This window comes from Rhinolophus sinicus, chromosome 1 (assembly GCF_057876585.1).
Source record: "Rhinolophus sinicus isolate RSI-liver-muscle chromosome 1, RSI-T2T, whole genome shotgun sequence".
Classification (NCBI taxonomy): Eukaryota; Metazoa; Chordata; class Mammalia; order Chiroptera; family Rhinolophidae; genus Rhinolophus; species Rhinolophus sinicus.
The window spans coordinates 58,593,552-58,614,196 of record NC_142501.1 but is presented as its reverse complement, the minus strand read 5'-3'; the positions used below and the strand labels follow the sequence as shown (position 1 = coordinate 58,614,196).

Genomic DNA, 20,645 nt, shown 5'->3' with positions numbered 1-20,645 from the left:
GAAGGCTGAATAATATTTTATGCATGTATATGCCACACTTTGCTTATCCATTCATCATCCAATGATGCTTGGATTATTTCCACATCTAAGCTCTTGTAAATAATGCTGCTGTGAATATGAATATACAAATACTGTGTTTTCCCGAAAATAAGACCTAGCCGGACAATCAGCTCTAATGCGTCATTTGGAGCAAAAATTAATATAAGACCTGGTCTTATTTTACTATAATATTAAACCGGGTATACTATACTATACTATACTATACTATACTATACTATACTATACTATACTATACTATAATACAATACAGTACCTTATATTAATTTTTGCTCCAAAAGATGCATTAGTGCTGATTGTCCAGCTAGATCTTATTTTTGGGGAAACACGGTGTCTCTTGGATACCTTGATTTCAGTTCTTTTGGGTATAGACCCAGAAGTGGAATTGCTGGGTCATGTGGTAATTCTATTTTTAACTTTTTTAGGAAACTCCATACTGTTTTCCACAGCATCTGTACCATTTTACATTCTCACCAATAGTTCACAAGTATTTCAATTTCTCCACATCTTCACCGACACTTGCTGTTTTCTGTTTGTTTGTTTGTTTGTTTGTTTGTTTGTTTTTTCAGTGTAGACAATGTAATGGGTGTGAAATGGTATCTCATTGTAGTGTTTTTTTTTTTTTTTAACTTTTATCTATTTTGTAAGTGTGTTTTTCCAGGAGCCATCAGTTGCAAGTCAAGCTGTTGTTTCAATCTAGTGGCCCATGTGGGGATCAAACTGGCAACCTTGTTGTTAAGAGCACTGCGCTCTAACCAACTGAGCTAACCAGCTGCCCACTCATTGCAGTTTTGACTTTCATTTCCCTAGTTACTATGCTGGTGTAAGAAACATCCAAAACCATAGAAAATTTTTGTAAGAATTTATTTGAGCCAAACTGACAACATGCCTGGAAGCAAGATCTCAAATGCTCTGGAGAACAACAGTTTTGTAGTTTCTTTTATACATTTGGAATTAAAGCAAGGTACAGGATAATTAACAAGATAATGTGGTCTCTTGAGGGTGGTTATACCTCCAAGAGGTCTGAAAAAGAGGCATTTCTCTGACATTTCAAAGAATCATAGACAGGGCTTCCTTAAGGAAAAGATAAACCTTTTTACAGGCCTGGGGAGTGACTACCCACTATGACCTGCCCAGTTATGAATTTATGATCGGATCACCTGTGAGTTTACTTTCTGTCACATTAATTGTAGAGCCACTTTTTTGTCCACAATTCCCCCTTTTGGTCATGAATAAATCTGAAGGATGCATCGATGACCAACCTTTTGGTCAGATAATGTGGTCTCACAGTGCTAAGAAGGTTCATTCCTAGGAAGTCTCAGTATCAACATTATCTTGTTGAATGGACCATTGGGGATGGAGAAATCCCATAATCATGGGATATGAATTAAGTCCACATTTTCCCAAAAGGGAAGGGCAAGTAAATGGATGGCATATCTTATGGCCTTCATTGCTAAAAACACTCTGGATAATTCCTATCCTGTGAACTGTCATGATCCAAGTTTTACCATCTGTCTCACTTTTCTGTGTTTTGCATTTAGTGTAACATTTTCATAAATCATGAAAGGGGTATTAAAAATTTTCTCGGGTGGCTGGTTTGCTCAGTGGTTAGAGTGCAGTGCTCATAACACCAAGGTCGCCAGTTCAAGTCCCACACGGGCCAGTGAGCTGCGCCCTCCACAACTAGATTGAAAACAATGGCTTGACTTGGAGGTGAGCTGTGCCCCCCACAACTAGATTGAAAACCAATGACTTGACACTGTGGAAAAACACACTGTTCCCCAATATTCCTCAATTAAAAATATATATTTTTTAAAAAATTATCTTATACATCTTCAGTAATCATTAAGTTGGACTATATAGAACAACCCAAAGAACAAGTATGACTATTATGACTAATCTCATTCATAGACAGGTAAAGACAAACAATTGGTTTCTGCGTTCAACATCAATCCATAGGTATACAGGCCTGTCGATGTCTTGGGATAGCTGTCTGATGTCAGCAGCATCTCATCCTCGAGGAGTCTTTGTGGCCCATTGTAGATGGAGTCAAGTGTCAGAGACAAGGGTAGATGTCCATTCATGGTTAGGTGCCCGATGAGGTCCCTTCCAACAAGTTTGGAGAGCCTCTTTCATTTGATGTCCTTTCCAATAAACCAAATCACCAAGTGGCAGTCAATGATCTTTAAAGTCTTTGTCTCCTGGGACCTCTCTCTGAAAGAAAGGGGTTACCTATTTGGCATTTTCTTTTAAGTGACTTTATCAAACTTTGGCAATAATGTAAGATGTATCCTTTCAATAATGCCAGCTCATCAATTCCTTCATCCAATTTAAGTACAGTTTAAATGCATTGTGGTGTGAAGTTCTGGGCAAGATAGTGGGATATGTAAATGCTGTGCTTGCGGCTTCCCATGAACATACTTACAACTGAATTATAGAATAATCAACCTTGAGAATCATCTGAAGACTAGCTGAACAGAATCCTGTGACTAAAGATATAAAGAAGAGGCTACATTGAGACTGGTAGGAAGGGCAGAGACACGAAAGAGGCTGGCCCCACACCCATATGTAATGATTGAGCACCAGGAGGGATAGCTCAGTGGCAGAGGGCCTCCCTGAGGAGTGAGGGGTCCCAGTCCTACACTGAGCTCCCCAGCTTAGGGTTCCAGTGCCAGGAGGAGAAGGCCCCACAACATCTGGCTGTGAAAATTACTGAGGATTCTGCCCATCTGGATGAGATGGAAGGCTACTAGAAATTTAGATGTCCTCTTAAAGAACCCATGCACAGACTTACTCACTTGCAGGCACTCACCCTGGGCTCCAGCAGAAGGATGGCAACTTGAGAAACACCAGAGACATACAGGGAAAGACTGAGTTGTGTGACTTCAGGTCAAGGGCTAGAGAGACAGCCTCCATTTTCCTGTGTCGAGCCTTCCCACACATGGCCAAATTTGAAACTGCATTGGCCTGGTGAACTCCATTCACCACACCTTGGGACCCCATCCTGCCCGACTTGTGTGCCTGAGAAATCAACCCCACCCTGCGCACTGCAGGATGCTTTTTCAGCAGCAAACAGCTTGCTGTGGCTTGTGCACTGTCTGAGGCACATTTGGTGGTGGGCAACCAGCCCCAACCCACTGAAGACTTTCCTAGGCAATTTTTGGGGGTCTGTGGGTCCCCGGTGAGCAGCAGATGGCCTCAGTGTTCTCTGGGCATTTTGTGGAGTGGCCCCAGGCCCAGCACTGGCACTAGAACTGAATCTGCATTAACCTTGTGAACACTGCTTGCCCCACCCTGTTGACTCCCTGGGACCCACCCCACCCAAGTCACCTAGGATCCTGGGAGGCACTTTCAGTGGGCAGGCAACTAGCCCCGCCCCATGTGCCTCAGGAAGCTCTTTCGTAACAAACAGTGGGCATTTGTTCATGTATTGCTGGAGGCACCTTTGGAGGCAACCAGCCCCCAACCACACTGAAATCTTTCTTGGATAATTCTTGGGGGGTCTGTGGGCCCAAGGCAAGCAGAAGCTGGCCACGGTGTGCTCTGGGACTTTTGTGAGGGTCCCCAGGCTCAGCACTGCTGCCAAACCTGAATCTGCATTAAACTGGTGAACACTCGCCACAACCTGGTGACTACCTGGGACCCTGCCTCACCCAACCCAGGTACTGACTGAAGCTTTTTCAGTGGCTGAGCCTTACAGGCAGCTGGCAGGTGGCATCAGGACTCAGGATGCCCTGGGTCTTTTTCTAAGCTAGGTGGCAGCTGGCCTTGGTTTGCAGGGTGTCAGGCATCATCGTGTACCTCCAGGTCGAACACAGGTAGCAACCAACCATGGATAGTTTTGTATATCCTACCAGTTGGCCCTGGGCTAGTCACAGGCAGTGGCTGACCTTGGCCTACACCGGAGCTCTGCTCAAGAGCCCCTAGAAGAAACACACTTGGAGGCCGGCTTCAGACCACAACAGAACACTACATGATTAGCCCCACAAGTGGCACACCCAAAGGGTGGTCTCAACAAGCACAGGAGCCCACTGGGGTGAATTCCCCTCTGTGGGGTCAGCCCCCACACAGCAGCTCATATGCTGTGGGTATGGCAAATCTTCACAGCCCATCAGCCTGAGAGTCAATCCCACCCACTGATGTGCCAAAAGCAATCAGGACTCAACTACAAGAAGAGAATACACACAACACACACAAGGGACACTCCTGGAGCACACAGGTGATCAGGGAGACTGCACCACTGGGCTATGCAGGACACCCACTATATAAGGGCACCCAGAGAAGACTGAGAGACATAGCAGATCTACCTGAGGCAGCCAGAATGAGAAAACAAAGAAACATGTCCCAAATGAGAAGACAGGAGAAAACTCCAGAAAAAGAAGTAAATGAAATGGAGGCAGAGTTCAAAACACTGGTTATCAGGACTCTCAAGAAACTTAGTGAGGGGCGGCTGGATGGCTCAGTTGATTAGAGCATGAGCTCTCAACAACAAGGTTGCTCCTTCAATTTCCGCATGGGATAGTGGGCTGCGAACCCTTCAACTAAAGATTGAAAACTGCCACTGGACTTGGAGCTGAGCTGTGCCCTCCACAACTAGATTGAAGGACAACGACTTGGAGCTGATGGGCTCTGGAGAAACACACTGTTGCTGAGAAACACATTGTTCCCCAGAAACACATTGTTCCTGAATATTCCCCAGTTAGAAATATTTTTTTTTAAAAAAAAGCACACAAAAAAGGTTCCTGTAGAAGGCACTATCACTTATGCAAAAAACAACTCCCCAAACCACATTGTAAGCCACCTCATACCCAGCAATAAACCCCTAGAGTGGTTTCTGTCATCTACCTTGAACCCTAACCATGACACACACAAACACACACACGAAAGAAACTCACAAAGACAAAGTAGTAAACCAAGATGTCAAGCTCAGGACGAAAATTATCACCAATCAACGCCTACGATCTCGATGAGAGGGAGGCTCCGAACGAATGGGATTGGGGGCAGATGGTTGAGAGCTCCGGGTTCGAGGCGGAGAGCTGGGGGGTGGGGGTAGGAAGAAGGACCTTCCCCCGGCGTCCGCTTCGCGCCCCCGCAATGTCCTCGGCTCCCACCAGAAGGCGCCCGCATTCCCGGCGGCTAGCCTGAGCCTCCGCGGTAACGAGCCTGGAAGCCGCGCCGCGCCGCGCGGCGATCTGAAGAGTTGGGCGGCGGCCTGAGCCCTCCCTGGCAAGTGGGACAGGGTGCAGGGAAGCCCCGGCTTTGTTCCTGAGGCTGGTTTCTCAGCTCGGTGCGGAGGTTGCTCACTCTGTCCCGCACCCTGGCAGGAAACGCCCAGATCCACCCCAGCGCCGTAATCTACAAAGCCCAGACAGTACGAAGGCAGGAGGGGTCGGGAGCGCTCGGGAGACAGGAGGATCCCCCACGCTCTCAGGCTCACGACCGGCCCCCCCGTCAGGCCTCCTCCAGCCCCATGAGGACCCCCAGGCGGGGGCTGAGAGTCTGGCGCAGCCGGGACCGAAATCTTGCGGCGGCCTTAGAGCGTTAGACAGGTCAGTGCCCAGGCCGGGTGAGGGCCGAGCTGGAGGCGGGAGGAGGCACGCTCGCCGGTCCACCCTGTTCTCCGTACAGCTGCCCGAGGCCCGGGTCAACTCCGCCCGGGTCCACTCACCGGGTCAACTCCGCCCGGGTCAACTCACCGGGTCAACTCCGCCGGGGGCAGCCAATAGCACGGGCGTGATTCTGCATTTTTCATGACAGGCAAGGTGTGGAGCCTCCCTCTGCAACCCACCCGGGGCCAGATGACGCTCTGGACCGAGGGGTAGAAGGACGCGCGGGCCGGTGCGGGGGGGGGGGGCGGTAGGAGGGAAGGGACTGGGGGACATCCGCTGCTGTAATAAAGCAGTGCTCTTCTATTTATGCGCGGTCGCGTCGAAACCACCGCATCCAAAGGTCTCTTGCATCAAGATGCTGGGCTTCGGGTGTGAGAGGAGACCGAGATGCAGGAGAGGAGGAGGAGAAGAAAGGAGGCCGGGAGACCCAAGGCCCGGGGAGTGGGGGGAGCACTGGGGGGAACGATTCGCTATGCAAATCCTAGCATGCAAGATGTGGAGAGCGCCCTGGGGAGCGGGGTTGGGGGCTGTCAAGGGTCCACCCACACCTTCACTACCCACCTTTCTCACCCACCCACCCCTACCGCCCACCCAGGATGCGGCTGGGCCGCCGGGCCCTCTGTGTGCTGGTCCTGCTGCTCGTCTGCGCCTCGCTGGGGCTTCTGTACGTGAGGACCCGGGACGCGCCGGGCCTTCCCGCACCTCTTGCGTTGTGGGCGCCCCTACAGGGACCCCCCAGGCCAGAGCTACCAGACCTCGTCCCCGAGCCCCGCTACGCCCACATCCCGGTCAGGATCAAGGAGCAAGTGGTGGAGTGAGTGCCAGGAGAGGTGGCGGCAGTGCGTCGCTCACTGGTGGGGGGGGGGGGAGCTTTTGTTTCCTTCACTGCCGAGCTCTGATGCCATGGTTTTCCCTGAATGGTTGGGGGGGGGGGGAGTAAGAGGTGGAGGGGGCTACTGAGTCTTGGGCTGTAGAAAAATCTGTCCTCGCTGAACCTTGTCATGGTGGTGGGGAAGGGAGGGTGTGCAGTCAGAGGATGGCCCTGTCCTGATGATGTCCACCTGAAAGGAGAGTCCAGGTGGGGTCCTGAATGGTGGGTAGATAAGTGAAATCCTAGCAATTGGCCCTATTCTACACCTCTGAAATCCAGATTTAGGGGATAGGTCATCCCACCGTGGTCCCTCCTCCTGGAGATTATTTGAAGAGCAGTGTTTAAGGGGACAGATATTGGATAGGCAGGGCTGAAGGGTCAAGGTGTGGGGTGCTGTGTAAATGTTTCGTGGGATGAATGGAGGTATATGGCTGGGCTCTCATGACCCTTCCTCCCTGCTCCAGGCTGCTGTCTGGGAACAACTGCAGTTGTGAGTCTAGTGTAGGGAGCCTTCACCTTCCGTTCCAGAGGCAGGTCCAAGCCATTGACTTCACCAAGGCCTTTGACCCAAAGGAACTGAAGGCTGCCTCTGCCTCAAGGGAGCAGGAGTTCCAGGCCTTCCTTTCAAGGTACCAGCAAGAAAGGAGGGCATGACTCTGCAGGTGGAGAGCAGTGGGATGCCTGGGGTGGGGGTGTGGGGGTAGGTATGAGAGGAGGGAGAGCCCCTCTCCATTGACTCTTCCTCTGTTCTCCACCTCCATCTCCACTGCCAGGAGCCAATCTGCTGCTGACCAGCTGCTTGTAGCCCCTGCCAACTCCCCACTACAATACCCCCTGCAGGGTGTGGAGGTACAACCCCTCAGGAGCATCTTGGTGCCAGGTGGGGAGAATGGTCCCAGGTGATGACCTAAGCTGCTGTGGGCGTAGAAGAACCCAAGGTTGGGTGGACAAGAATGAGGGAAGATTGGAGTGGGAGGCGGGGGACTTCTGATGAAAGGGGAGCTTGAGGTCAGAAGGGGACTCATGAAGTGGGAGATGGGAACAGAAGGGACTCTTGGGTTGTCAGGAATTGCATAAAATGTAACTGGAGAGGTTTTGGGGAAAGAATCTATTCTTTGCAGACTAATCAAAAGCTTGGTGGATAGGTAGGGCAGGTTATAGAAGAGCTTCTGCTTTGTTGGGAAGGAGTAAAAATCAGTTACTCCATGATCCGGGCTTCATCCTGCAATGTACCCAGCAGCCTCAAGAGGGGATGGGTGAGAAGTTCTGTGTTGTGTGTGGTAGAAGAGGGAAGAGAAAGTGAGGGAAAATTGAAGGCTGTCTATGATTCTGATCCCTCTCCTTCCTCCCAGGGCTGAGCCTGCAGGCTGCTTCTGGTCAGGAGGTATACCAGGTGAGAAGAAACAGGAGGGCAGGGAGGCCAGGTGGGCATCCAGGATGCTTCGAGGGAAACAGGGCTGCCAAAGGAGGGATGGAGGAATCAAGGAGGCAAGAGGTAGGTCTAGGGACTAACTGTACTCTCCAATCCCCTCGCAGGTGAACCTGACTGCCTCCTTGGGCACCTGGGATGTGGCAGGGGAAGTGACTGGAGTGACTCTCACAGGAGAGGGGCAGCCAGATCTCACCCTCGCCAGCCCAGGGCTGGACCTACTCAATCGGCAGCTGCAGCTGGTCACTTATAGCAGCACAAGCTACCAGGCAAACACAGCAGACACAGGTGTGAGGCATGGGTAGGGGCAGGCTGGGTGAACAGAGAGAACCCAGAAAGGCTGGAGCGGGCAAATGGCAAAGGGTGTGGGAGACACTCGGGCAATGGCCAGAGCTGCCCAGCCACACAATGGGCATTTCAGCTAGGCCAGCAGGGCCAGGGAGGGAGAGAAGGGGCCTTTGTTCATCTGGGGCCAGAGCAGGCCAGAGCAGGCCAGAGGGAAACCTGAGCCTTGGGTGTGTCCCCTCTTCAGGCCAACCATGGGAGCCCCAGGAAGTGATGTGCCCCAGGAGCCAGAAGACTCGTGCTCTATTCCCAGGCCACCACTTACTATTGGGCAAAGGGCTTTATCTCCCAAAAGCTCCCATTTCTCTTCTAGCAAAAGGGACATAACAGCCTTCCTGCTTTTCTCCAAGGCTTGCTACACCAAAGCTGCTCTCACTATAGTCCTTTGCACTTGCTGTTCCCTCTGCCTAATATGCTCTTCCCCCAGATTTTTGCATGGCTGGCTCTTTCTTGTCCTTTGGATCTCAGCTCAAATGTCTCCTCTTTACTATCACATTACTTGTCTTATTTTCTATTCAATATTTACCAGTATCTGAAGTTTCTTATTTGGTTAACCTGGTACCAAACTATGTTCCTATTCTAGCTTTGTTGCTTAATAATTGTATAAATGTAGCAAGTTACTTAATTTCTCTCCACCTTTTTCTGTAGTAGAAATCTATTTAATAGAGCTATTGTGAGGATTAAGTGAGTTCATATATTTAAGATAATTTAAAAAGTGCCTGGCACATAGTAAATGCTCAATAAAGATAGCCTTTAATGAAATCTTTTCTTATCTTTCTCACACCCATTAGAATGTAAGTTCCTTGGGGGTAAGAAAATTGCATTCTTCTTCACTAAGGCCTAGAAAGGTGATACATTGAGTAGGCACTTAAATATTGATTTACTGAAAACAGAATGTTGTCACAGCCTTAAGGTCCACATGTCATGTCCTTTCTTCCCAGTCCGGTTTTCCACCGAGGGACATGAAGCCGCCTTCACCATTCGTATAAGACACCCCCCCAACCCTCGACTGTACCCACCTGGGTCTCTCCCCCAGGGAGGTGAGGCTGGTGCACGCAGGGACTTAGATGCAGCCCAGTGGGGAGCAAGTTGGGAACGGGCTGCCCTGGGAGAAGTTGTCTTCTTGCTCCTCACTCCTCACTCTCCTTATTTGCACCTAACGCTGCCCCTCGCTCTCAGCCCAGTACAACATCAGCGCTCTGGTCACCATTGCCACTAAGACGTTCCTTCGTTACAATCGGCTGCGGGCACTCATCGCCAGCATCCGCCGCTTCTATCCGACCGTCACTGTGGTCATCGCCGACGACAGCGACAAGCCAGAAATCATTAGCGGTCCCCACATCGAGCACTATCTCATGCCATTTGGCAAGGTGCGCAGCGAGTGAGGCTGAACCACGCGCCCGAGGGCACCAGGAGGGGGCGCGCGCCCAGTCTGCAGTCTTCCGAGTGGTGATTCCAGATTACATGCCTCACAATCACTGGGGTGCCTGTTAAGCGTGAGGCTTTCTGGAATACAGACTGTGGGAGCAGGAATCCTGCCTATCTTATTAGTGCTGCATTCTTAGCAAGGTGCTTAGCACCTAGTAGGTGCGCGATAAATAGTTGAATGAAAGCACGCAAGAATTAAATGCATTCCAAGACCCTCCCCAAGAGCACTAACTCGGTATCTCTCTCTGACAGTGAGAAACTGCATTTTGTTCCCACTTAGCTCCCCGCCATTTGAGCACTCGAAAATTTGGAGAGGGGTACCAGCTGTTGAGAGGGGTCAGGAGTGAGGAGGAAAGGTGGCAGAGGGGTGTATGTCTTACCTCTGCAGCTTCACTAACAATACATACCCTTCCCCAGGGTTGGTTCGCAGGCCGGAACCTGGCAGTGTCCCAAGTAACCACCAAGTATGTGCTGTGGGTGGACGATGACTTCATCTTCACTGCGCGGACGCGGTTGGAGAGGCTTGTGGACGTACTGGAGCGGACGCCACTGGACCTGGTAAGGGAGGGTCTGCAGGGTGTGGGGCAGGAGTAGGGCCTCCAGGAAGTTAAGACCACAGCTAGGAAGACCTAGCTGAGAGCAGCTCATCCTGGGACAAGAGAGGACAAAGAAGCATAGCCTGGGGGCCTATCTGGGTCCTGCAAGGGCGCCGCTGAAAAGGACCGGGCAGGAGAACCGACTGGGGGCAGAGGGAACACAGACCTATCCCATTCCAGTCCTCGCCCCTACTGGAGCCATCCTCCCACTCCTGACAGGTGGGGGGCGCGGTGCGAGAAATCTCGGGCTTCGCCACCACCTACCGGCAGATGCTGAGTGTGGAGCCGGGTGCACCAGGCCGCGGGAACTGCCTCCGGCAAAGGCGCGGCTTCCACCACAAGCTCGTGGGTTTCCCAGGCTGCGTGGTCACAGACGGCGTGGTCAACTTCTTCCTGGCGCGCACCGACAAGGTGCGCGAGGTCGGCTTCGACCCCCGCCTCAGCCGCGTGGCGCATCTGGGTGAGTGGCCCTCCCTCCCAGCTGGGTGCCGGGGGAGGCTCCCAGCAGCAAAGCGCCAAGGACAGCGGGTACTCCCCGCCCACCCCTGTGGAGCCCATTGGCTGCCACCCAGGGCCCCTAGAGAAGTTCTGCGGAATTTTACCAAAACCTATGCTCCAGCAAGAATCAGTGCGCCCACCTCCTGGACCGCACATCATGTAAACCGTCACGGTTTCTCACCCCTGTCACTGCCACCTCTACCTCACTCCCAGCAGCTTCTCCTGGTTCAGACCTCCTCTGAGCAGCCCATTCAGCATTTATTGAACCTCTGGGTGGGTGAATGGGAGGTTTCCTTTTCAGAGCACAAGATAAGTATATTGACTCCATTTTGTACAAGGGTAAAACTAAGATCCAAAAGGGTTAATTTACATGCCCAAGGTCCTTAGAAATTCAGTCTTTGCATGCACACCCCAAATCTCAGTTCTCTCTTAAGGGTTGGCCTTCTGCAACCTGAAGACCCTTCGTTGTGTACTCCCCTTCCCTCCACCCCCAGAATTCTTCCTGGATGGACTTGGTTCCCTTCGGGTTGGCTCCTGCTCAGATGTCGTTGTAGATCATGCATCCAAGTTGAAGCTGCCTTGGACATCAAGAGATGCTGGGACCGAGACTTATGCCCGGTACCGTTACCCGGGGTCACTGGACGAGAGTCAGGTGGCCAAACACCGCCTGCTCTTCTTCAAACACCGGCTGCAGTGCATGACCTCAGAGTGATGGCCACTGGGGGCCTTCTAACTGTCAGGCTGGGCCTGCCTCCTTGTCCCTGCCAGGAATTTCTATCAAATCCCACTACCCTGTGAACTCTACTGACTGTCCTGATCCCATTCAGAACCAGATTCCTAATAGGGGCTTGTCCTGGTGACACTCCTCCTTTCTGTGCGTGCCCAGAGGCGTGATGGAGCCATAACTCATCCCACAGCCAGTGCCAAGTCCTCCTCCCACCCCTTCTCATGGAGGTGGGGGGTCGTTTTCCAAGTGCCAAAGAGCCCATGGGGACTCTAAGAACCTAAAGTGGAAATACTCATCTCTTGAGGACTGAGGGGGTGGGGAAGCCCTCACCATGTATTCCCAGGACTCTGCTGTGCTCCCCCATCTCTGGATCCAGGACTCTGTGTACCGGCTGCAGCCCCACCCCTATGGAAAGAACTAATGACTCTGGATCTGGGGTGAGGGCTGGTGAACATATAGGTGAAAGGCATTTTTAGTCGTGTCTCTGCAATGCTGTGGGTATGGAGGAAAGGGCACCAGGGGCCCATGTTATGACACCCAGATTCACATCATGAACCCCAGAGGATTCAGCTTCATTTTATTAGTTACATTAAGTAATGGAGCTCAGGGGCCATGGCTCTCCTCACACACATATTGTTGGGGCTCTCCGTACTCCAAGTGACCAGGTCACACCCACACTGTGCAAGTCTTTGGGCCAGTGAGCTCCTGGAAAAGGGAGGAGACATGCCAAGAACAGATTAGGTACTCCTCCTTCCTCACCCAAATTTGGCAGTCTTCTGAGGGGCACAACACCCCCTTTGGGACCTATAGTTCCTCAGTTCTTCATCCATAGCTGGGCCCATTCTTCCTGGCTTAGTCTTAAGTCAACTGCTCATTTCATCCCCACCCTTCCTCCATCTTCCTCCTCAGCCCCCTTCCCAAATCCCTCTGTCTGGACCTTCAGTCTCTGAGTCACACCTCACTTGCCACAGCCCAGCACCTCCTGACTTCTACTTGTGTTGCTACCACCTCCTCACCAGTCTCTCCAGGGCATGAGCAGCTGCATCCTGGACACTCACAAACAGCTGTTCTGGGGTCACTCTGTCCAGGAGTCCTGCCTGAGTCAGTGTCCCCAGCACTGAGGCTGTGTGGAGAGGGGGTCAGGCTTCAGGTCCTAAGTCCACACTGTCCTCTTCCCTCCCACAAATGTCTGGTCATTCCCCAGCCTCCAGGTCCCTCCATCTCCCACACCTCTCACCATTACACTGAGCCAGGAGAAGGTGGATCCCAGCATCTCGGCATCGGCTGGCCAACTGCAGAGGTGGGGCAGAGGGTTAAGTCTTACATCAGAGAGTATGCATGTGATTATAAGGGGGCTTTCTCCTCAACCTACCCTCTCTCTCACCTGTACCACTTCTCTGGCCCCGGCAGCATCTGCAAAAGTGACACCACTGCAGTCTAGGACCACCACTCTGACAGGCTCAGCAACTAGGATGGGAGAAGGCAGGAGTACCCAGATGCCTCCATGAATCATGCCCACATCTCCCTCCTTGTCATGTCATCTCACCTGCATTAGGTGGGCCATCTGTCTTTGGAGTCTCCTGTGAGTAGAGGGCAGTCACTACTTCGAGACACAAGCATGAACGTGCACCCCTTGATCACAATGACCCCCCTCAGAAATCCATCTGCCTCCCACTCCCCTTTGATCAAGTCCCTCACTTTGCCTCCGCCAAGCCCCAAATGCCACTCCAGGATGCGGCGAAACTGTCCACGGGTCCCAAAGTAGAGTGGTGTTGGATAGCTCAGGATGCAGAGCCCTGGGACCTGGAGGAGCTAAGGGGTCAGAGGGTCAGAGAAACATCCGGGTCTAATCTTCCCTTCCTTCTTTAGCTATAGCCCACTCACCTTGTGGCTCTCTCTGAGTGGCCTGTAGAGCTCTGTCCCCTCAGCCAGTCCAAGGGCCAGGCACTGTACCCTAGGCAGGAAGCCAGGGTCAGATTCCCAGCCTGGCCTGCTGGCGAGTCACCCCAAGCACTGTTCTCTCCCCTCCCCTCATCTCAACTCCCTTCATCTCTACTCCCACCTCTGGGTGCGGCAGACCACAGTCATCATGGAGAAGACCACACCTATGGCCAGGCCCAGGTCCACACTCAGGGTTACTACAGCCATCCATGTGACCATCCACACAGCCTGCAGGACATGGATGGAAGTGAAGTGCCCAGAAGAAATGCCAGGCCTTGTCACCCCAATAAATTTAATAAATAAAAAAAAAATAAATAAAAATGCCAGGCCATCACTGCCAAGGAAAGGGGCAGTGACTGCGAGGGCAAGTGATGGGGAGGAATGGCCCAGGAGAAGGTAGAAAGAGTAACAGAAGAAAGGGACAGAATTGACTCAACAGGAGATATACACCAAATGTAATGACCCCAGACTTTGCACCACCTGGGGAGTTACAAATATTCAGGTCTGAAGGGCTTCAAACCCCACCCCTCACCTTGTTGCAGGAGGAAAGGGATTAGGAGGTATGCATGCTGGGGGTGGGTAGATCACAGAATTTAGGACCAGGACAATTAGCTTTGATTTAGGGTAGAGGTTGGGGATGCTGGGGAAATGAGAGGGGGTAATCTGGGGGTAATGCTGCCATTTCTCACAAAGTCCACGCGGCTGATGCGCCATAGTTGTGGAAGTTCCTGCATCTGGAAGAACATCTGGCGCATGCTGGAAATGTTGATGCAGGCCAGGACAGCCTTGGGGCAGAGGAGGTGAACTGACTACCCTGATATTCTGGAATATAGCCACCCCTCCCAGCCGCACCCACACTTTCTCTGCTTCTTACCTTGGGCAGATAGTAGAAGAAGGGCCCCAGCCACAGCAGCACTGACAGGACAACTATGCAGGAGAAGAGGCCTGCCAGCTACAGGAAAGAATCAATGGAAGCAAAGAAGACAGGGAACCTCCTCCACCCTCGTGTGAGAGCTGGGTTCCCTTCCCACTTGGCCTCATCTCCTTTGGAAGTCTCCCTCCTCCCAAATCCCCTTCCACACAGATATTCCTCACTCCTCAACAAGCTTCTTGATGTTCTGCCACTCATACCTACCTTTCTCCCCTTCCCCCAATTAAATGCCTCATTCGCCAGTCTCCCCTAGATGTAGTTCAACTTCTCTGTTTTTGTAGCCCACCTCCTTCTTAAAAGCCACTGCTGGATTACCCTAAAAGCACGCCAACCATATGCTTAGGGCACCAACAAAGTACAGGAAATCAAAAATATTAGGGGAGATTTTGATATGTAACATTTCTTTTTAAAAGAAAATGTCCTCATGGGAGATTAAATTGGAATTTTGTCTCTTAAATTTATTTTATTGTTTAGTATTGTTTTTATGTTGAACTACACATGGGGCACCACAAACTTTTTTAGGGCTTACGTTCTACAAAGGTCTTAATGAAGTTTTGTTCTCTTCTCTCCCTCCTACCTAGATAATCCCATCCCCTCACTCACTTCCCTCACAGGGTCCCAGCCTCCTCTATATAGCTGCCACCTGTTTCTTCACCACAACTACCTGGCTGACCTGGATGCCCCCACCTTCCTCCTCACCCAAGCATGCAGTCTTACCTGTGTGTTTCCACCAGCGTCCACTAGTAGGCTGGTGGTGGCCAATGTGGCCGAGTTGGGAAAGCAAGAGAAGAGGGAGGAGATGAGGTTGGAGACACCATGTGCCAAGAGCTCCTGGGGAGGACAGTGAGATGAAGAGGAGAGAGGCAAAGGCATGTGGACTGGGGGAGTCACATTAGGGGGTTGTCTCCCGAACGAAGTTGGGGTCCCCAGTCAGAGTCACACCTGATTGGAGTCAACAGTGTAGTTATATTTGTCTGCATAGATGGATGCCAGGGAAACAGACACAGCAAAAGTAACCAGTGCGATGGGCAGTGAATCAGCCAGAATCCTGGGCAGCTCAGCCAAGTTGGGGAGGAGAGGTTGGGGAAATCTGGAGACAGAGGGGTGTATGGTAAAAATGGGTTGGGTATAACCAGGATGATAGGGAAGATGGGGGGGAAGGGTGGAGCAGGACAAGAGGAGGTGTTGGGTGGAAGAGGTGTGAGAAGAAAAAGTTGGTATCCTTTCATTCTCTCTTACCCTCCGGGCAGCAGCCCTACTATCTGCACGTTATATCTTGTGTCCAGGGAAGAGGTGAAGCAGAGCACAGAGGCCAGAAGCACCTGGGAAAAAGCACATTAAGGCATGGGAGGAAATGGGTGCCTTGGAAGAAGCTAAAAGAGCTCAACATGAGAGGATCATAATGCAGGATTGGGTGGTTGCAGGAGCTGGGAGGTGTTTTGGGTGGGTGCCTGACAGCTGATTTAGAGTGAAGGAGAAGAGGGATGGGAAAGAGGGATGATACATACCTGGGGCTATGGAGAGAGATGGATAGGAGTAAGAGGGGGCTCCTATGAGGAATGTGGATATAAGGAGGCAAAACCTAGCCATCGTAAACTAAGGGAAGCTTGGCTATGTCTGGGGGTATGTAGGGGATCTGTGGAGACGTGGAACATTTATTTAGTTGGGGGAGAGAGAGAAATGTAGGTGGGCATGGACAGGGAGATAAACTGTGAATTATGGTGAAGGACAGGTGAGGAGAGAAAGAGTGGAGGTGCTGTGGCGGCCGACACCGCAAGGGAGCATTGTAAGGAGGAAAAACGCATTCTAAGAAGTCTAGAGGAGCCTCTGTGAGAGAAGTGGGAATGTGTGGATGGGGGATTCCGGAGAATCAAAGTGTTCTGGGAAGAGGCCTAGAAAAGGACACGTGTAAGCAGGACCTCTCGGCTGTGACCTCTCTGCATTCCACTAGGGGGCACAGCGGTTAGTTCCTACGGAAAGGTCTGCGGTGCAGGGAGCCGGGACCCAGGAGCCATCCTCACCATGACGATTTCCCCTGGGATCGGGGTGGGTAGCTTGTCTCGGAATCTCACGTTCAATTCCTTGACCGGCACAAGCAGCGCCAGACTGAGTGCTGAGATGGTCAGTTCGGCCGGACTGCTCCGGGGCAGTGCGGTCAGCACAGCGGCCAGCGTCTGCGGGCGGAAGCGGTGAGCAGAGGGCCGGTGCCAGGGGCGACTGTCCCCAGCGCGGATCCACCAGACCTAGGCAAGACCCTCTCTCTCCCGGCTCCCATCAGGGCTTCCACCTCCACGGCGACCCTCACTCAAACCTCTTGGTTCTAACCTCCTTTGCTCCGCCCCCCTCACACACTATCCCTCCACTAGTCCTTCCTTCCTTTTCGGGTTGTCGGCTTCCCGGGACCGCTAGAGGCCTCTTCTCCGCTGTTCTCCCACCCCCACCTTGAAGAGAGCGAAGCAGCCGATCTGGCGCGGGAGGGGCAATCCCAAAAGGCTCGGCAGTTGGGACACGAGCACGTGTAGCGCGGCCCCGCTGGTCAGCGCTTTAACCACCGGCTCGGACAAAAAGGTGGACAGGACGCCGAGCTGCAGAGCGAACATCCCCAGCTGCGTGGGAGAAGATGCGCAATCATCACAGGTGGAGGAACAGACCACGAGGAGCGCTGTGCGCGCTCGGGCTTCGCGCACTTCTCCCGCCGAGACCCTCGCGGGAGACGTGTCCCACCCTCTCTCCTGGCCCAATTCTCCGGGGCCCCCAGCGCGGATCCCCCAGGGTCCTCCCTCACCATCAGCGCCCCGCTTCCGAAGGCCACGGCTGCAGCCGCCCCAACCCGCTGAGCATCCAACTGTTCCATCTCGATTCCGCTCAGGTTCCCCCCGAGGGGTTCGGGCACCAGCCGCTCCACCGCGGAGCCAGTCATGAGACTGAGTACCGCAAACGTTCCTACCGCCGGGTGAACAAACGCAGAGATCACCAGCTGTGCCGCCTGGGGCGCGGTGACAGCCCAGGCTCTCGGTCCTGGTTGCTGCTGTCATACCCCGCTCCCCTGAAAGGCAGAACTCAGGTGAAACCCGCGGGCCAAGAGCCGGTGCAGCAGCCGGGAACCTGTGGTGAGGGATGTTCGGAGGGGGCACCAGCTGGCAAAAACTGCCCCAAAACTGCACCACTGCCCCTTCCTGCAGACACCCTATGGACTGCATGCTTCTCTTCTCCCTTCTTCCAAGCCTCAGAGATGTTCATTTTAACCAAATTTCACGGGGAGAAAAAGTACGAGTAAACTCTCTCCTCTTGCATCCACTCAAGGAGCCCCAACAAGCATTGCCTAGGTCAGAGGATCATGGCTGGGTGGTGGCAGGGTGGGGTGGGGTGGTGAGGAGGGTAATAAGAGCTAGGGGAATTTCAAGAAGGAAAGCCTCAAACCCCTGTCCATGTTCCTCCCACAGAGAAGGCGAGGAGTCACTGGGTCACTCACCTGTGGACAAATGTCTCCCAGTACCCAACAAGGTGTAGAGGAGGACAGGAAAGAAAGAAGTGTAGAGTCCGAATACTGGGGGCACTGAGGTCAGGAGGGCAAAAGCCATGCCTGGGGGAGAAGTGGAAGGAAAGATCTCCAGTTGGTTGTGCTATGGAGAGCGCCCAGCCTCCAGGACGCTGCCCCTTTCCTGCACTCTTAGAGGCTGGCACGGGGACGCTAAATCTTGCCAAATGAGGGAACTGAGGGGTTAACGGGTCTCGGTAGGAGGTCGCTGGCCGAACGTCACAGATCCTTGTCCACCAGAGTCCTGGGGGGCGGAGGGGGGGCGGCGCGGGCTGGCGTTGTGCCTCTCTCCAGTTCCCTGAGCCGGAACGTGTCCAAGACTTCTTGCAGGATTGCAGCAGATGAGGCGAACTGGGGGTGGGGATCTGATGGAGCTCCATAGTCCTTACCCAGAACTTGGTCTCGGGTTCCTGTGTCCAAACACTCAGACACACTAAACCACCACCTCGTCCCCGGGTTCCCAGCCCCCTGGCCCCTGACAGGCCAGTGTTAGGGCGGCTCACCCTGGGGCACGTGCACGATGCCCACGGTCACTCCCGCCACCGCATCCCCAAGCAGCCAGGCCCGCCAGCGGTAGTGGGGCAGCCAGCGTAGCGGGGGCAGCCGCGCCAGCAGCAGGCGCCACGCCCCCGGTGCGGAACAGGCGCGGGCCCGCCGCCTCCACAGGCTGCACCGGCGGGACCAGCGGGGCTCCGCGAGTAGATCCGGCTCCTGCTCTGCACCCCCGAAGATTTGCTGGAACCGCGCCTCGGTGAGAGGTTCCCTGAGCTTGGCGCCCAGAGGACACTTCAGGTCCGAGACCTCTCCCGCGCTTGAGCAGGTCCGGGCGCCCAAAAGCCCACTCATTTTGCCCTTGGCCACCTCCAACTCCGCGCAATCTTAAATACCCCTCAACCCTCTAGCCTCGAGTCCCGCCTCCAAGAAGCAGGGTCCAATCCGGCCCTGGAGGGCGCCCTCTCTTAAGAGACCTTCTACCGGCAGGAGGGAGCTGCTTCTTAGAGAGGGTGCGTCTCTATATTAGGCGTTTCCTCGCATATCCTGGGCCTGATAACACGGTCTGGAGCCAGCTGCGGGCGGCGGCTGTGGATAGGTAGGTGTAGGGACCAGCGACAAACCAAAAGACAAGAGCACCCTCAACACCCAACCCCTAAGCCTTTTCACTTTGCGCCCCTACAGTCCAGGTTCCTATCGAATCTGCACTTTGGGCCCAGACAGAAGCTGGCTCCTCTGGGGTTATTGGCCATTCCCAGAGCTTCTGCATTCCCCACCTGAGCAAGTAAGTTCAGCCCCTCCCCATACCAGCCCCTCCGCTCTACACGCAAATCCTCTTGGGACACAGATTGCCCCCAAGAAAGCATTAAGGAAGTCTGTTGGCCTCAGCAGTTTCACAAACCACAGAGATGGGAAGCAGCTACATATATTGGACTGGATGACAGAGAACCACCACCCCACATCTCTACGGGGAGAGGTTGGGCCCAAATCCCCAGTTCAGGGAGTTAGGGAAAATACTGAACTGATAGGAATGTTTTATTTCTTAGAAGCCAGAAAACCTGAAGTACTATTTATTATATTCACGTGCAATTCACAAAGTAGGCATTCAAAAGCACATTTATGGTTAAATTAAGTACAAAAGAGTCACCCACCCACCTCTCGTACCATGTTCCCTAAAGAAATACAAAGGCTCTGAGCTTCAAAATCCTGCTATTTGCCCCATCCCCTCCTCCGCAAGAATCCTTAGCACCCCTCCCTAAAACCCTCTGGTCCCCAGTCCCTGACCCCAAAGCCCTGGGGGTGGGGTACAGTGAGGGTGGGTCTCCCCTCTTCAATTCCTCCTATTGTTCCCCATAACTCTTATCTGGGCTGTACGTCCTGTCCCCCTCCTTAAAAGTCCCTCCCCCCATTGTCAGCCAGAGGGACCTCAGGCCCACAGGGAGGCTCCTGCTCCTCCTTACCACCCCCCACCCCAGCAGTCTATTGTCTGCTTAGGAAGCCCAACTACACGTGACCAAGCCCAGGGGAGGAATGGACACTGTGGACACACCAATGCCTGAGGACCCAGGACAGGGTATCTGGACATGGATCCCTGCATGTTTGCCTCTCTCTGTCCCAAGGGTTGTCTCAGAAGTTGGGAGGGGTGAAGACCCCTTCGGCCTCTCTACTTTTGGGTCTATGGCTTGAAGAGGAATCCATTCCTGCTCAGTATGGATATGCCTTAGGACCTCACAGAGAGCAAAAATAAGGAAACTCAGAGCCAGAAGGGGCCACAGCCCCCAGCAACCTCTCCACCTTCTCATTCTCCCTCAGCTGAACATGGAGACTTCAGAAGGAAAGGTACATTGGGTATTTGGGTGTTGGAGGAATGGTGGGAAGTTAGACTATACTGTTTTTCTATGAGGTTTAGAACAGAGGCCAGATGGGCGGGAAAGAAGGGCTGGGTAAAGGGGAGGATACATCAAGGATCTAGGGTTTGCCGGTGGCCCCAGGCCCCAGGTCTGGACTGAGAGATGCTGCAACTACAGACGTGAGACAAAGATAGCAGTGTCTTTTATCTTACACCCTGTGCCCTTCTCCTTTCACCAGACCCCTTCTCAAACTGATTTGAGGAGCCAGCTAAGCTCTTCCGTACAACTTCACCCCACTTATTCCTACCACAGCCTCCCCTTCCCTCTGCCAAG

General features: G+C 53.0%; 2 protein-coding genes across 14 annotated transcripts; one reads left to right on the top strand and one right to left on the bottom strand.

Annotated features, from left to right (window-relative positions):
- The first annotated feature begins 5,059 nt into the window (after positions 1–5,059).
- B4GALNT1 (beta-1,4-N-acetyl-galactosaminyltransferase 1) lies at positions 5,060–14,893 on the top strand. 10 transcript variants are annotated; one of them, XM_074325483.2, is made up of 13 exons: positions 5,064–5,283; positions 5,382–5,428; positions 5,513–5,875; positions 6,262–6,480; positions 7,002–7,166; positions 7,311–7,417; positions 7,890–7,930; positions 8,074–8,254; positions 9,253–9,351; positions 9,491–9,681; positions 10,157–10,297; positions 10,555–10,795; positions 11,328–14,893. In XM_074325483.2, the coding sequence occupies exons 3-13, from the start codon at positions 5,808–5,810 to the stop codon at positions 11,543–11,545; spliced, it is 1,671 nt and encodes a 556-aa protein (XP_074181584.1). In that variant the 5' UTR covers positions 5,064–5,283; positions 5,382–5,428; positions 5,513–5,807; the 3' UTR covers positions 11,546–14,893. The 10 variants fall into 10 exon arrangements, with proteins under 10 accessions (XP_074181589.1, XP_074181584.1, XP_074181583.1 ...); XM_074325482.2 differs by having other exon boundaries at positions 5,064–5,287; XM_088800300.1 differs by having other exon boundaries at positions 5,064–5,428; positions 5,513–5,606; positions 5,686–5,875.
- On the bottom strand, positions 12,121–20,509 carry LOC109452927 (solute carrier family 26 member 10). 4 transcript variants are annotated; one of them, XM_088800264.1, is made up of 18 exons: positions 18,474–20,509; positions 17,905–18,015; positions 17,218–17,375; positions 16,874–17,038; positions 16,454–16,606; positions 15,672–15,754; positions 15,375–15,522; positions 15,150–15,263; positions 14,376–14,453; positions 14,191–14,286; positions 13,623–13,729; positions 13,445–13,514; positions 13,259–13,372; positions 13,107–13,140; positions 12,945–13,027; positions 12,791–12,852; positions 12,577–12,683; positions 12,121–12,265 (listed from the first exon to the last, which is right to left on the bottom strand). In XM_088800264.1, exons 1-18 carry the CDS (start codon positions 18,814–18,816, stop codon positions 12,183–12,185), a joined length of 2,109 nt encoding a protein of 702 aa, XP_088656390.1. In that variant the 5' UTR covers positions 18,817–20,509; the 3' UTR covers positions 12,121–12,182. The 4 variants fall into 4 exon arrangements, with proteins under 4 accessions (XP_088656390.1, XP_019597801.3, XP_074181576.2 ...); XM_019742242.3 differs by having other exon boundaries at positions 12,798–12,852; XM_074325475.2 differs by lacking the exon at positions 12,577–12,683 and having other exon boundaries at positions 12,798–12,852.
- Between the last annotated feature and the right edge of the window lie 136 nt (positions 20,510–20,645).

Bases quoted from the DNA above. Each gene is read 5' to 3' on its own strand.
- B4GALNT1 (XM_074325483.2), top strand. From the start codon at position 5,808: ATGACAGGCAAGGTGTGGAGCCTCCCTCTGCAACCCACCCGGGGCCAG. The intron at 5,876-6,261 runs GTAGAAGGACGC...CCGCCCACCCAG, and splicing joins ATGACGCTCTGGACCGAGGG to GATGCGGCTGGGCCGCCGGG. The intron at 10,298-10,554 runs GTAAGGGAGGGT...CACTCCTGACAG, and splicing joins AGCGGACGCCACTGGACCTG to GTGGGGGGCGCGGTGCGAGA.
- LOC109452927 (XM_088800264.1), bottom strand. From the start codon at position 18,816: ATGAGTGGGCTTTTGGGCGCCCGGACCTGCTCAAGCGCGGGAGAGGTC. The intron at 15,523-15,671 runs GTAAGAGAGAAT...CTCTGTCTCCAG, and splicing joins GTAGGGCTGCTGCCCGGAGG to ATTTCCCCAACCTCTCCTCC. The intron at 14,454-15,149 runs GTAAGACTGCAT...TCTTTCCTGTAG, and splicing joins ACGCTGGTGGAAACACACAG to CTGGCAGGCCTCTTCTCCTG.